Source organism: Carlito syrichta, unplaced genomic scaffold, assembly GCF_000164805.1.
Source record: "Carlito syrichta isolate Samal-C Ts95f unplaced genomic scaffold, Tarsius_syrichta-2.0.1 Scaffold301892, whole genome shotgun sequence".
In the NCBI taxonomy this organism is placed as follows: Eukaryota; Metazoa; Chordata; class Mammalia; order Primates; family Tarsiidae; genus Carlito; species Carlito syrichta.
Window position 1 is genome coordinate 292,307 of NW_007245988.1, and position 16,792 is coordinate 309,098.

At 35.2% G+C, this 16,792-nt stretch overlaps 1 protein-coding gene across 5 annotated transcripts in view; it reads left to right on the top strand.

Annotated features, from left to right (window-relative positions):
• The window catches only part of MON2 (MON2 homolog, regulator of endosome-to-Golgi trafficking), a 107,834-nt gene that overhangs the window by 38,705 nt on the left and 52,337 nt on the right, over positions 1-16,792 (top strand). For 4 of the 5 annotated variants that reach the window (XM_021711170.1, XM_008055613.2, XM_021711168.1 and 1 more), the window contains 11 exons: positions 5,925-6,049; positions 6,484-6,620; positions 7,698-7,851; positions 10,624-10,856; positions 13,111-13,192; positions 13,696-13,880; positions 15,206-15,318; positions 15,640-15,744; positions 16,083-16,163; positions 16,241-16,314; positions 16,404-16,494. In XM_021711170.1, coding sequence (XP_021566845.1) covers positions 5,925-6,049; positions 6,484-6,620; positions 7,698-7,851; positions 10,624-10,856; positions 13,111-13,192; positions 13,696-13,880; positions 15,206-15,318; positions 15,640-15,744; positions 16,083-16,163; positions 16,241-16,314; positions 16,404-16,494 — 1,380 coding nt within the window. The remainder of the gene's footprint in view (positions 1-5,924; positions 6,050-6,483; positions 6,621-7,697; positions 7,852-10,623; positions 10,857-13,110; positions 13,193-13,695; positions 13,881-15,205; positions 15,319-15,639; positions 15,745-16,082; positions 16,164-16,240; positions 16,315-16,403; positions 16,495-16,792) is intronic. The other variant, XM_021711169.1, reaches the window with a different exon arrangement.

Below are 16,792 nucleotides of genomic sequence, written 5' to 3' on the forward strand. Positions count from 1 at the left end.
CCACATGTTAGGTCAAAAAACAAGTTTTAGGAAACATAAGAAGATTAAAATCATATCAAGTAACTTGTCTGACCACAGTGGAGTGAAACCAGAAATCAATAGTAGAAGGAAAATGAGAAAAGCCACAAATATGTGGAAGTTAAACAACATACTGTTAAATAACCAGTTGATCAAAGAGAAAATCACAAGGGAAATTAGATGACATCTTGAGACAAATGAAAACAGAAACACAGCATACCACAACTTATGTGATGCAGCCAAAACAGTACTAAGAGGGAAATTTATAACTATAAATGCCTATATTAAAAAACAGAAAGATCTGAAATCAATAATATAAATTTACACCTCAAGGAACTAGATAAGCAAACTAAACCAAAAGTTAACAGAAGGTAGGAAATAATATAGATTACATCATAAACAAATGAAACATATTGACTATGTATGTACCTAAACCTCATTTGTACCCCACATTTTTTAAATTAAAAATAAAATTTAAAAATTTTTTAAAAATGAAACAAAATAGAAAAAATAGACCCAATGAAACTAAGAGGTGTTTTTTAAAAAATTAACAAAATTGACAAACTCTTAGCTGGGTTAAAAAGAGAAAATATTCAAATAACTAAAAAGGCGACATTACAACAGATGCCATAGAAATAAATAGAAAGGATTATAAAAGACTACTAGAGACAATTATATATCAACAAATTGGGTGACTTAGAATAAATAAATAAATTCCAATAAACAACATACCAAGACTGAATCACAATAAAAAATTTAAACAGAGCTATAGCTAGTAAGGAGAGTGAATCAATAATCTAAAATCTTCCAACAAAGAAGAGTCCAGGACTAGACGACTTCACTGGAGAATCTTACCAAGCATTGAAAGAAGAATTAACACCAATCCTCAAATTCCAAAGAACTGACAAGGAGAGAACACTTTCAGATGCATTTTATGAGGCCAGCATTACTTTGAAAGCCAGACAAAGATATTACAAGAAAAGAAAACTACAAATCAATATCCCTGATGAATGTTGATGTAAAAATTTTCATGAAAATACAGAGAAATGGAACTCAACAACACATTAAAAGGATTATACACAATGACCAAGTGGGATCTATCCCTGAAATGCAAGGATGTTTCAACATATGAAAATCAATCAGTATAATACACCACAGTAGCAGAGTGAAGACAGAATCCACATGGTTATCTAAATAGATGCAGAAAACATTTGACAAAATTCATCACCTTTTTATGCTAAAACCACTCAATAACCTAGTAATAGAAGCTACCTCAACCCAATAAGTCCCATCTGTGAAAAGTAATTTCACACACGATAGTGAAAATCTGAAAGCTTTCCCTCTACAATCAGAAACAAGGCAAGACTGCCCACTCTTGCCACTTCATTCAACATGTACTAGGAATCTGCTCTCTAGGACTATGTTTGCAAAGATGAATTCTTCAAATATATATGAGATATTAACTTCTCAATGTTACACTAGTTATATTGGGACTTTCTGACTTTATTCACTTGGAAAAATTTAGACATTCTAATTGTTCCAACAGTAAAAGTTAAATGTCTGGTAGTTGTTGGGTGAGATGTATGGTTAATATGGAATGTCTCGTCCTTATTTCTCCATATTTGCTTTATTTAAACTGCAAATGTTTCCTGGATGACATAGTAGAGTAGTAATTCTTATACTGTTTAGTCTCAGGATGCCTGTTTACTATTTCTTTTTTTTTTTAACAAGAGGAATTGGTTTTTGTTTTTAAAAGTGAGAGGAGGGTGCCGCCATCCAGATCACCCCAACAGATCATTTGCCTACTTGCACAGAATGTTCTAGATTAGGAAGGGGCTGGGGATATCCCAGCTGCCTACCACCTCTTGGTAGGACACCAATGTTCCAGTCACTTGGCTTTTCGTGTTCCTGCTGGTCCCTGAATGAGCTGAGCGAAACCAACTGGGGGATGAGGAGGAGCATGGCTAGAGGGGGTGACACCCAGGTATCTAAGGTGGAAGTACCAGGACCCAAAATAAGTAAATCACATGGAATGCCCTATGAAAATAGTAGAACCCTTTTTAGCCTTAAAAAATGTTTAGGAATTTTTGTGGTCAGGTGTAATGGCTCATGCCTATAATCCCAGCACTTTGGGAGGTTGAGGCAGGAAGATAGCTGGAACCCAGGAACTCGAGACCAGCTGGGACAACGAGCAAGACTCCGTCGCTACAAAAAATAAAAAAAATTAGCCAGGTATGATGGTGCATGCCTGTAGTCCCATCTACTTGGGAGGCTGAGATGGAAGGATTACCTGAGCCCAGGAGATTGAGGCTATGGTAAGCCATGATCATGTCACTTTACTCCCGCTTGGATGACAGAATAGTACCCCAACTCAAAAACAAAAACAAACAAACAAACAAAAATATATATGTACATATACATACCCATATATATTAACCTTTGTGTATTATTTCTGTCATTATTATTTTATTAATAATTAAAGCTTAGGCAATACTAGATTTATTACATGTTAACTTAATAACTTGTTTTTATGAAAAATGACTATATTTTCCAAAGGGAAAAAAGCACTCTTTTACATTTTTCCAAATCTCTCGATAGAAGACAGCTAGATTTTCAAATCTTTTTCTGTCTTCTTTCTGTTGTGATATGTGCTTTGGATTGAAATATATGATAAAAGTCCTTCTTCCTAAAGACATGTAGTTGGAAATGCAGAATCATATTAATGAATTTTCCACATAATATTGGCTATTCTTTTCCACCACAACAGACTGGACCAGTGGCACTTTCTTAAAGGTGTTGGGTCTGAAACATTTTTGTACTGTTGCGGAAAAATTCATTGATTCACCTCACACCTTCAAATGGATCTTTTTAGTCATGTGTGATTTTGTCACCTTGTGTATTTTAGTTGTGACAAATGTTTAAGATATGTTTTATATTGTATCATTTTATACAATATCAAAAATTGCATTTGTTAATATTGTCACACATTTATCAGAAAAGTCTTGGATTATTGAGAAGCTGCTAAACTCACGGTGGGAGACATAAGTTTTTAAAATTCTAATTTCTGTTTGAAAGTTCAAGTTTTATTATTGGGAACAAATGCTGTCCGTTGTTTTCTCTAAAGTGACAGGCCTACTTTTTTTCGTTTAGAGAAACTCTTTGTATGGTGTACGTAAGTGTAAATGATCATGATTTGCTATTTGTCCTTCAGTTAAAATGTGTTCCGTAGGGACAGGAGTCAGCGAGAGCAGCTCACAGCTGTGCTTTTCCTCTAGTCCATCGCTGTACTTTGATTGGCAGCAGAAGTGCTTCTTGTGTACTTCTCATTTGGTCACACAGTATTAAAAAGGCGTGTACTTATGGGTCAGATTTAATAAAATCGGTCATTTGTATTTTATTTTTTGCTGTTTTTTCTTTGTTTATTGTGGTTCTTAAGTGAAATCAATTTTTAAAAAATATAATATATAGTAGTGAAGAACACAGTGACCCTAACACAGCTTGGTGCTACTACCTTGATCTCTGCTAAGGCCTAAGCTGTTGTATCCACCATTGCTTTGGCATCATCAATACAAATGTCAATACATTGGAAATAGCAAATAATATTTAGTATTGTTATGAAAATAATTTTGACCTTACAGACCTCCTGAAATGGTCAGGGACCCCCAAGGAGCCCAGGGACCACACTTTGGGAACGACTGCCTTAGAAAATTGTGTTCTTCCCTAATATTCACCAACTATCTCCTCTGTCAGGTAGCTCAAGAGTGAGGATAACTAATCTTCAGAGGTTAGTTTTGTTCATGCACCTAGGGTGACTAGAGGAAGTTAGAACGAGTCACCCAGACAGATGGGGACAGCTCCTGTACTATATTCTTTCCCCCTTCTGTCATCTGAGGTAGGTGCTACTCTGCCCTCTGGATCGCTTAGGATGTGTAGCCAGACCATCTTTTTTGGGCAGGTTCCCTATGAAACTCGATTATAAGAGACTAGCATCTCTCTCTTCTACCCTGACCTACTGTTTTTAGAAAGGGAATAAGGCTAAATTGGCTTGTCCAACCTAATTTTCTACTTCATAGACATTTATCTAGCAAATCCATTAGCTGTAAGGTTGTTGACTCTAACCAGCCAGTGAAGGATAGCCTCTTGCATTTGAATATGCTCCCAGATTTTCTTTGCTGTCTCCCATTCCAGCATTTGTCTGATGTAACATGATTCTTTACCAGACATCTATGTGATACTATAATTAGAATTTCCATCGGAATAACTTTGTCTCAAGCCATCATATATCTCTTGAATGTTACCTAGCACCAAAGGACTACCAGAATTCAAAAGCATTCATCATTCTTCACGTGTGTGTATTGGAGTTCATGAAGTATCTTTGAATCACAAGAATTGGACTTAGGCCATAGAAACTGATCTTAATACCTGTTTCCCCGTGAGTGCAACCTCTTGGGGGAAAGACTTCACAGATTCACAGTAGGAGCCCTCCATTGAGACCCTTGAGAACAATTTGGGTCTCTCAACTCTAGTTCTTTCATCAAACTTTCAAACTTGGCAAGGAGGAACAGAGGAAGAACAAAGTTCTAGACCTCAGGACTTTTTTTTTCTTTTTTTGCCCAAATCTCAAGATTTTAGCAGCCACCATATAAATTAAGTAATTGATTTGTGTTGTAGTCAGTCTTTCATAGAAAATTATATACTTTTCAAGGCAAGTTTTCCAACATTACTATTCTGTTTGGCTAGATACAGTTGATGTTTATGAGAGCCTTTATTTTCTTGCCTCAAAACCTAACTGATGAGCCACATTTATGTTCCACTTAACTCCTTAAAGATGGTGTTGTGCAGTTTGAAGGACTTACTAATATTGAAGCCATTCAATAGAGAAAGCTGTTGTCCAGTGAGGTCTCACTGTGTTACCCAGGCTGGTCTCAAACTCCTGGGCTCAAGCTTTCCTCCCGCCTCAGCCTCCCAAAATGCTGAGATTGCAGGCATGAGTCCAGCCAGTGTCCTATCTTTAAGCATCCAGTTAAAGATACTAAAAGGCATTAGAAAATACCAACAGCCAGGACGTTGGTCTAAAATCCTGAGGGCTACCGTATTTCACAGTGCCTTGCCCCCATTACCGCTCACTCATTTTGAGGCACCCCCGGCTAAAACATCCCATAACCTGCTGCACCTGGGGTGGAAGCAAGAGTCAATATGGCCTCATAATCACCACATCAGCCTAATTCTTGCCTTCCACAGGTACTCCTGTGTCCTCATCTAAATCAGCAGCAGAAACAAATCATTTTTACCTTTGAGTAAACCGGTTAGTTTTTTGTTTTAATTCATTCAGTCATCAGACATGTACTGCAGAAATGGAAGTGGCATGATGGTGCACTGTGTTTTCTAAAGAATGAGGATAAAGAATTAACCCTGTTAGCAGTGATGTTTTCAGGGCTATATTTACTTGTTAACTTTTCCCTTATATAACTGCTCTTCCCTTATTTTCCACTCCTCATTAAGAATTTCAAATCCATTAATAAATTTCACAACATATTTGAAGTTACTTTCTATTCAAATCTCAGAAGAGCAAGGATGGACTACAAGATTGCATTTTAAAAAGCTGGCAGTCCAAGCTTCAGCCAGAATTTTCTCAAGATTGTCAACTGACAGCATAAATAACGGTTCCCATGTTCAGGAGCATATTCCTCTACTTTGTCTCTGATAATAATGGTTTTTTAAAACCTATTTCCAGTTCTAAAAATTGGAATACTAAAAAAAAACAAAGCCCACAGAATTTCAAATCTCGAAGTTTGGTGTTTTTTTTTGAGTTGGCTTGCCCATGGCACCAAGTTAAGAATAAGAATACGATTTATAATTCTTCTCTTTGATGAAAAAATTATTTTTAAAAACTATGTACTTTTTAGGTAACTGAATGTGAGATATTTCTGTCACTTTTGGTGAAATTTCTGGATGCAGATAAACCACAGTGGCTACGAGCTGTTGCAGTGGAATCAATACACAGACTGTGTGTGCAGCCTCAGCTGTTAAGGTAAAACCTCAGCAATGTTTTGTTAAATGGTTAGGTTAGTGTTTATTAATCTGTGGTAGGTTAACGCACTAGTAGCAAGAGTTTAAGTATTCTCAAATATCAATGATTTCTAAACAAAGAAAATAGTGTATATATGGAGGGGCATGGGTGTAGATACGGGAAAGAACTGGAAAGCAGGCAAAACATGCCAGTGATTGACGCGAATAAGAATTTACTGAGTTCATATGACCAAGATAATTTATTTTTTTTACTAGAACCATGACCTCAGTCTGAGCCTTTGTCTTAAATTAGTACAATCACTTAGGTCTAATGAAGAATTTCTGAGTATAGCATTGAAACTATTATAACTAGGAATATCTCTTACTATTTAAAAAGTTAAGACACTTTAATCCATTGAACTGTTTTTCCCAGAAACATTTTAAATTATTTTGCAGGTCATTTTGCCAGTCCTATGATATGAAGCAGCATTCTACCAAGGTCTTCCGTGATATCGTGAATGCCCTGGGCTCTTTCATCCAGTCCTTGTTTCTTGTCCCTCCTACAGGAAATCCTGCTGCAAGCAACCAACCTGGTAAAGGCATCTTCCTCATATTGCTTCTTACATCCTACTGTAATTTACAATATTCACTATTCTGAGAGGAAGGTTTATAGAAAACTAGTGAAGTCTGGATTACCTAAGTATACTGACTTACCCTTAAATTACCTAAGTATCGATTTGTTCTTAGTAATTTGACCTCACTGAAGCAGCTGCATTTCTTTCATTTCAGAGTAAGTTTTCTTCTCTGGTATACTCTCAGTGTCTCTAATCATGTAAGAAGGCAAGATCAGATGCTAATCTTCATTTTAGGAGAATCTTCATCTGATGCCTCTCTTTAAAAAACCTAGATGGTTACAACCTTAGAAAGCCTGTGAGTCCATCTTTTAACAAAAGGAGTTAGTTAACATGGTTTCAGTTTGTTAGGAAATCTTTCTTTGGCTTGTTGTTGCCCTTTATTTTCTTTCTTTCTGCTTGATATTGTCTAATTGGTGGTTTGGTTTTTGTGGGTTTTTTTTTTTTTATGTTGGAGTTTCACTTTGTCACCCAGGGTGGAGTGTAGTGGCATGATTATGGCTCACCACAGCCTTATCCTTCTGGGCTCAGGTGATCCTTCTGCCTTAGCCTCCCAAGTAGCTGGGACTGCAGGTGTGTAACCACCATGCCCAGGTAATTTTTAAAAATTTTTTGTAGAGGCAAGGTCTCATTATGTTGTCCAGGCTGATCTGGAACTCCTGGTCCCAGGCAATTCTCCAGCCTTAGCCTCCCAAATTGCTGAGATTATAGGCATGAACCATTGTGCCCAGCCTGAATGATGAGTTTTTAATTCTTCATTCTCACCTCTAAAAATGATATGATGAAAGGCATACTAAAAAAAAAAAACCATCAGTATTTTTACTTACTCTAGTAGCTTTTATTTTCTGAAAAAAAGTAACGGTTTTTTGGAGAAACAGAGACTCTCTAATAGACATAATAGTATTGATAAATTCATTTATTTGTGTATTACCTATTCTGATAGTACAGAAAATTTTTTTGAAGATTGGTCAGGTATTTGAATATGGTTGGTTTGTAACTGAGTAACAAATTGATACCTTTGCTTTTTTCCTTTATCAGGAAACGCTAATTCAGGCGGTTCAGTCTCAGCACCAGCCAACTCAGGAATGGTGGGGATTGGCGGAGGTGTTACTTTGCTACCAGCATTTGAATATAGAGGAACTTGGATACCTATTCTGACTATAACAGTCCAAGGCAGTGCAAAAGCCACATAGTAAGTAGCAGTGGCATTATTTTACAAGGAATGATATTGTTGAGGATGGTATTTAATCCTAAAGTGCTTCTCTCTGTGTTATCTTTTAAATATTAGACCCAGTATTTCTAATGCATTTTAGAGCTCATTTTTAAAAATATTTTGAAAATTTTATCCAGTACTGGGTTTTGTTTTCTTTTGTGCTATTTATAGACTGTTAACAGCATTATAAAACAAGATGTGACTTCTTACCTAAGGATCTATTCTGCTGTCCTATACAGATTTTTGATTTAAGTATATGACTTGTTTTCAGACCCCTTGGACTTAAGTCTTTTAATATTAACTGACTTACTTTCAGCAAATGAGTTAATTTTTTTTTTTTTTTTTTTGGCTTCATTTATCTCATCTATAATATGAGAGTAGTAATATCTCTAACTTTTGGGATTTTGTATGTGAGAAAAGTTATTTTAAGTATTTAACTAATCACATTGGTATGGTTTAACATGTTAAAATTTTAGTTTTGGACTAATTAAAAGTATCTGATGGATTCTTCATTGTTATCTTTGAATTGTTTGTCCTTAGCCATTTCAGTCTAACAAATGCATACTCAGCAATGCATTACCAATTTTTTTTAAGTCTTAGTGAAATACAGTGCTTAAAGCAATAAAGCAATCAGTGCTTCATGGATTTAACATTGCTACAGTTACTATAAGGCAGTTAAAGATATATTTTTGAGTAAATGGCATGTATAATTAAAACAATATTTTTGGTCACAGTAAATCAAGACTTAGAATATGAAACAAACTTTGGAGGCTGCAGTGGAAGAATCGCTGGAGCCCAGGAGCCCAAGTCCTGCCTGGGCAATAAAATAAGACCCTGTCTCTAGGGAAAAAAAAGCAAAACAGAATCCCTGACTAGTTTGGATTATAAATTTCAATGTTATGTCAGTTTGCATTACATCATCAAAGTGCTATTTTACCATGCTGCTTTATTTTTTCTAAAATTTTAAAATATGCTCTTGGAGTCATAGAGGACTCGAATATTTTAACTAAAATTTATTGTTATGCTCAGATGTTACAGTTACCCAGTCTCTTATAGGCTTTGCTTTGGTACAAAAGGTTATGACTTGGGTATAATAGAATCAAGCTGTGAAAGAATCAGATTTCTAGTCCTAAAGTTCATAGGTTTAGTCTTTCCTAGGTCAGTTAGCCTTGGAGAACCACACACCGTATGTTGTAGCATGTGTTGGTACTTTACTACTTTACATGGTCGAATAATATTCCAGCATGTGGATATGCCATATTTTCTTGATCTCTTCATCAATTGTTGTGCATTTGATTTGTTTCCACATTTTGGTTATTGTAAATAATGCTGCTATGTGCATTTGTCTACAAGCTTTTGTGTAAACATGTGTTTTCATTTCTCTTGGGTACACATCAAGTAGTGGAATCTACTGGATCATATGGTCACTATGTTTAACTTTTTGAGGCACTGCCAAACTGGTTTCCCAAACAAATGCACCATTTACATTTCCACTAATAATGTATGAGGGTTCAAATTTTTCCACTTCCTCATTTGTCATCATTTTTATTGTAGTGAGTTTGAAGTAGTATTTTATTGTGTTTTGATTTGCATTTCCCTAATGAATGATGACGTTGGGCATCTTTTCATATGCTTATTAGCCATTCATGTCATCTTGAGGGAAATGTCTGATAAGATCCTTTGCTCTCTTTTAATTGGGTTGTCCTTTTATTACTTAGTTGTATATTCTGGATGCTGCTCCTTATCAAACGTGATTTGCAAATTGTTCTCCCATTTTTTGGCTTATCTTTTCATTTTTTTATTACTGCCCTCTGAAGCACAATAGTTCTTAATTTTGATGAATCGAATTTATTTTTCCCCCTCTGTAATTTGTGCTTTTTGGCATCATATCTAGCAAACCATTGCTTAATTCGAGGTTATCAGGATTTTTACCTATGTTTTCTTCTAAGAGTTTTATAGTTTTAGCTCTTATGTTTAAATCATTAATTGATTTTGAATCAATTTTATATATGATGTGAGATAGGCGTCCAGCATCACTTTTTGCATGTGACTATCCAGTTGTCCCAGAACCATGAGTTTTTTCTCCATTGAATTATTCTATCTTCATGAAATTATTTTGGCAGGTGTAAATTTTAAGGGATTTAGAATTATAATTTTCTATTTACCTTGATTTAAAACAGAATATTTGTCTATTTTTCTGAAAGTTTTCTCCTAACTATGGGTGGAAACTCCTCTGTAATTTGAAGTTGACACACTGATAGTCTAAGTGTTTTTCTCACCTTGTTGGCAGATTATAACTGGGATGATAGTTGAGCTGGGTATCTCACAGTTATATTTTTCTTCAGTGTGGAAGCATCTTCTTCTTTATAGGATTGATTTTATTTTATATCACCTTATTTGAAGAGCACCTAAGTTGGAACTTTATTATCTGTTTAAGTCTTACTATATTTTGTATGTAAATCTTTATTTTTCTAACATCTAATAGTTAATGAAAATATTGGCACAACTGGGGGGAGAAACAATAAATAAGTTACTAAAATAATTAGTATATGGCAGTGGCTTAATTTTTCTAATCAGGTTTGTAGAACAGCATCCAGAGATCTCTCCTTCCAATCAAACTAAGAAATGTCTTTTCATTTTTTCTATTCTGTTAATCTTAATATCTATAGTCTACAAATTGTGGAAATAGTTGTTTATATTTTTATTATTGTGACTTTTTATTAGTATTCTGATTTTTTTTCATAATTTTAGCCTAGAGATGTTGGACAAAGTTGAGCCCCCAACTATACCAGAAGGTTATGCCATGTCTGTGGCATTCCATTGTTTGCTAGACCTTGTTCGTGGAATCACTAGTATGATTGAAGAAGAGTTAGGAGAGGTTGAAACAGAATGTCAAATAACCACTGAAGAAACTTCTTCACCAACACAATCATCAGAACAGCAAGATTTACAGTCAACATCAGACCAAATGGATAAAGAAATTGGTATGATACTGTGATTCTGTATTTTTAATTTTTGCTTTGAAATAATTAGAAATTAACAGAATTTGCAAGAATAGTAGAGTTCTTGTATATTCTTCCCCTGACTTCTCAATTGCTAACACTTTATTACCACATTTACCTGACCACTTTCTCTGTTTATATGGATAACTCGCCCCCCAAAAGAAGCGGAATTATCTTGGGGTTGTTTTGGAGGGTGGGCCCCAGTGCAAGTTTCACGCGCTGGATAGGTATTCGAGGATCCCATCAACATCAGTGTACCAGCTAAGTGTTGTTGTAAGAGGCTGCATTGCGCTTCAGTGACTTTTTTCCTAGAGATTCTTTCACCGCATTTGCCCATCTCATGCTGGGGGATTTATGAGCACACCAGCACTGAGTGCTCAGCAGTTTTTGACCAGCAATGGCATGACCCTTGTGCCCTACTCTATTCACCTGATTTTACTTTGGGTGAGTTTTTTATTCCCTGGATATAAAGAGTCTTCAAGGGGAAGCATTTAGCTTTGTGGAAGAGGTGAAACACAAAACAACAGAAGCACTAAGAGGTATCAAAATATATGAGTTTAAAAAGTATTTTGATCAGTGGAAGAAGTGTCTCGATAGATGTATTACCTCAAACAGAGTACTTTGAAGGTGACTGAAGTTTAAACATATAAGAATAAATACACAATTTTTAATAAATAAATTCCGAGTTTTGGGGGGTTCACCCTTGTATATATGTGACTATACTTCTTTCTGATCTGTTGGATAATAAGTTGCAGACATGATACCCCATAGCCCCTTAACACTTCAGTATGTGTTTTTCAAAATAAAGTCAGTTCCCTATGTACCACAGTACTGTCACCATCAGAAATGTAACATCAATCTAATATTGTCACCTAATTCCAGATCTCATTCAAATGTGGCCAGTTGCCCCAGTGATGTCCTTTATTGTGTAGAATCATGTGTTGAATTTAGTTGCTCATGTCTATACTTTCCCTCAACCTGGAACCTTTACTTAGTTTTTCCTTACTTTATATGACCTTGACATTTTTGAAGAGTACAGGTGAGTTAATCTGCGTTTGTTTTATATTCTTCCATAATTAAATTCAATTTATTCATTTTTTACAAGACTAGCCCAGAAATATTGCTATGCTATATTTATTGTATTAACACATTAGAAAGCATATGTTATCAATTTGTCTCATTAGAAATACTCACTTTCATCATTTGGTTAATACAATGTCAGCCTGGTTTCTTCAGTGTAAAGTTAATTATTAATTTTTGTGGAGAAATACTTTCAGACCTCTACTAAAAAAGAGTGCTTTTCTTTCTCCCTACTTTTTTCTATTTTAAAAAATTTATTCATTTCATACAGATTCACAAATTCCTATTTTATTCAAAGGATTACAGTTGTTGAGCATTATTATTTGGTTTGATGATCAGATTATCCCCAACATGGCTAGTGGGACCCCTTTCAAGCTGGTCCCTGTGTCCTTTTGACATGTCCCATGTCCTTTTGACATCTCTGAACACTTCCTTGATATTTGATAAAACAAGATGTTCCAAGCTGGTCTTGGATTTTTCTTGTCCTTCCTAGGTGCCATTCGTTTTTCCAAGGCACCTAGGTGAATAGTATTGAACTAACGGTGAATAGTATTGAAACTAACACATGGATGCAAGGTATATTTCTTGCTACCTGCATGGGAAACACACACACACACACACACACACACACGCACACACACACACACACGCACACACATTCTCAAACTGCTCTACATTTTACAATTATCTGTTTCTCTTTATTGAATACCACTTCAATACAGACTGTTTCTCCAATATCAGTTTGATACCACAAGGTTTATTTTCAACTTTTCATATCTCTGATTCCGTTCTCCAACAGTGAGTAACCTGTTCCCATTTATCTTGGTGTATTTACTTATTCGGTTCATTCCCAACATTTGTAACCAGTCTCCTGGCTGAGTCAACTTGTTACTCTGTGCCCATCCTCACTCCTAGCTGCTGGCCATACAAGTAAACATTTGGCCTGATGAAGAATAGGTTTTTCAAAAAAGGTATCAGCTGGGTAAGTTTTCATGTATTCAGATATAGTTTAAATACTGAGCGTTCATATTTAATAATGAAGTTGATGGAATAGTTGACATAGTGTCAGATGGCCAGGGAGAGTTTAACATTTGACATACTGATAAACAGGGTGACACCTGTAATGATCATTATTGTATGCTTTTCTTCCTTGAAGTTAGTAGAGCTGTTTGGGAAGAAATGGTGAACGCCTGCTGGTGTGGCCTCCTTGCAGCCCTCTCACTCCTTCTTGACGCCAGGTATTAAGTCTTTGTGAGTTTTATATTACACTGAGTCAGTTCGAGAAGCAACAACATTAAAATGGTTTACTTACGTTTGCCCCAAGAATTATTTTCTCATAGTAGTTTTTTATACATGTAAAACGTTATTCTCTTTCTGTCATCCCCTCCCCGTCTTGTCCACACCTGACTTCCACACCCGAAATGTCATGGAGTTTCAATGGAAAATACAACCCTAAAATTATAGAACACCTTTTTCAAGTCTTGCTGCTACTTTTGCAATGATGATGATTCTTTTTTCAATGGTGATGTTTTTCTTTAGAATTGTAGAATTTGCTAATTTTAAAATGCTTGATATTTTAAGCTAAATCTTTGTGCTTTTGATCATTTTCTTCAATAACAAATATATGTATTGTTGTACATTGCCTTTACATAATTCAAAGTTTCAGATATTATGTTAATTGATTAAAATGGTTGATAATATTTTGACAATATTTTTGTATGGATTTTCTTTATCTTTTCAGCACAGATGAAGCTGCCACTGAGAATATTTTAAAAGCTGAACTAACTATGGCTGCTCTGTGTGGGAGGCTGGGCCTTGTCACGTCCAGAGATGCCTTCATAACTGCAATATGCAAAGGTTCCCTGCCGCCCCATTATGCACTCACTGTGTTGAACACTACCACCGCAGCTACACTTTCCAACAAGTGTAAGACTCAAGCTTATGCAAAGTTCTCTCCATCCCGGGGGTGCCATGGTATAAAGGGAAGGTTATAGACACTCTGAGTTTAATCTTCTGCTTTTCTACTCACTGAGTCTGTGACCTTGGAAAATTTAATGTTCATGACCTTTAATTTCTTCCAATTTTTTTTTTTTTTTGAGTTGAAGTCTCACTCAATCACCCAGGCTGGAGTGCAGTGGCACACTCGCGGCTACCCTATTATCGACCTGCTGAACTCCAGTGATCCTTCCACCTCAGCCTGCAAAGTAGCTGGAACCTCAGGCGCTTGCTACCATGCCCAGCTAATTTTTTGATATATTGTAGAGATAAGGTCTTGCCAAGTTGTCCAGGCTGTTCTAGAACCCATGGGTTCAGGCAGTCCTCTCACCTCGGCCTCCCAAAGTGCTGGGATTACAGACCTGAGCCACCATGCCCGGCCCCATCTTTTTAAAACTGGGAACAACACAAATTGAGTATCCCTAATCTGAAAATCTAAAATCTGAAATGCTCCAAGAGCCATGACTTTTTGAGTACCAACATGACACTAAAGGAAATTCATTTGCTCATTAGATAAGTATATAATGCAAATAAGTATACAATGCAAATATTTCAAAATCTGAAAAAAGTCAAAATCTCAGTCTAGTCCTAAGCATTTTGGATAAGGGATACTTAACATGTAATACTAATTTTAAATAATGGTTATGAGGCTAAAACAAGACAAATCTGGAAGTCCTTTGTAAACTATAATGTATTGAAAATGGTGGTTTTTTTAAATGGAACTAGTAGAGCAGTAATGTTTGTGGCCACTTAAACTGACATTTAGAAATTTATTTTCTTCTTGACTATTTTGGGATAGGGCTTCCCTATGTTACCCAGGCTGGTCTCGAACTCCTGGGTTCAAGCAGTCCTCCTGCCTCAGCCTCCCAGGTATCTGGGATTACAGACCAATATTCATTTTTCTTTTCAAATTTAAAATGTGCTGAGCTCTAACTAGAAAAGTATGCCAGGAATACATGTTTAAAATAGCTAATGTGTCCTGATTCTATTTTTCTTATGAAGAAATCTACCAAAATTTTATAAATTTTTTAAGTTATGTAGAAAATTACTTTACTTAGTATTTGTTTAACTTTTCTTGGTTTTTGTACCTCATGAGTTTAAAAAATCTTTATATATTGATAATAGGTACTATGGATATTTAAATAGTGTTATGGCTGAACTTGGTTTAATAAAATTAATATTTTAACTTGTAGCATTACTTTGAATGCAATATAAAAGGGATATTTTGATTAATTAGGCTTTCCTTTGTATTCTAGCATATTCCATTCAGGGCCAAAGTGTTATGATGATAAGTCCATCAAGTGAGTCTCACCAGCAAGTTGTGGCAGTGGGTCAACCTTTAGCAGTCCAGCCTCAAGGGACAGTAATGGTAATGCACGTGTTCTTTTCTTAGTTACTAATTAGCTATCAGAGAAATCCTTTCTTCGTGTTTGCCAAAATTTAAATTGCCAGAATTTATCATTATGCTTATTTACTTTCTGGATGATACTTTTTAAAGTAACTAGCTTATGCAGTTGGTGTTATTGTAAACAACATGATAACATAGCTTTTAATAAAATGAATTTATTCTTTGCAAAATCATTCAAACCTTTTTTTTATTTTTAATATTTTAATACATTAATGCTACCTTACAAGCTTTTAATTTTTAATAATAACAATTCTTGAAAATACATCCTTTTTTAAAATATAGCTAACTTCCAAAAATATCCAGTGTATGAGGACTTTACTTAACTTGGCACACTGCCATGGGGCTGTTCTTGGAACATCGTGGCAACTTGTCTTGGCAACTCTTCAGGTAAGTTGCAGTGTCTGGGTCAGAGTTCAGTGTAATTAATAGCAATCAGACTAAACAATGCCTGTTGGTGCTTTGGTAGGCCTAAGGAATAGACAATAATACGAAAAAAAGGGTTGGAAATTTAAAAGGATGGGACTTATGTTGTAGGAAGTGATAGAGTGCCTCTCAAAATGGCCTGTGTTTGGTATAATTTTTTATATGAATATTGATTACTGATTTGCGTTTTAGTTATCAGAAACCCTCTGATTTTGATTTTTAGTTACTAATTTTAATTTTAGTTATTAGAACCTTTATACTTTTATACATTTCTTTGTTTTGATTTAAAAAAAAATTTACAGCATCTTGTATGGATTCTGGGATTAAAGCCTAGTAGTGGTGGTGCCTTGAAACCTGGGAGAGCTGTGGAAGGACCCAGTACGGTAAGCTTTAGTCCTTCTTACCCAATTAGTGCTTCCCAAAATGTCATACGTTATATATAATTTTATTCTTCTCTTAGGTTCTAACAACAGCAGTGATGACAGATTTACCAGTGATTTCCAATATACTTTCAAGATTGTTTGAAAGCTCACAGTAAGAGTCAGTTTTTTACATTGATAAAGACGCTGTTATTAGCTATTTATCTTAGATCAAAATATCTTATTTTTTCATTTTCCTTCTAGGTATCTTGATGATGTATCATTGCATCATTTAATAAATGCACTTTGCTCCTTATCTCTAGAAGCAATGGATATGGCCTATGGAAATAATAAGGTGTGATATTCTACCTTTCCACTTTAAATATGGTACATTAGTTATTTAAGAGGTACATCCATTATCATCTTAGTGTTTTACTAGTAGGACTAATACTCAGCTTGTATGCTAATCATACTCTGTTGAAATTTTATCATTTATAGTTGTTATTTGTTGACAAAGGAGTAAAGAAGATGTGATTTGTCTTGTGATAAGTCTAAATATGTAATATGATTTTAAATTGTGTCCTCTTCTCTGGTATACTGAACATTTAAAAAAATTGTTATAAAATAATGTAATATGGTTTTTATAAATAGGT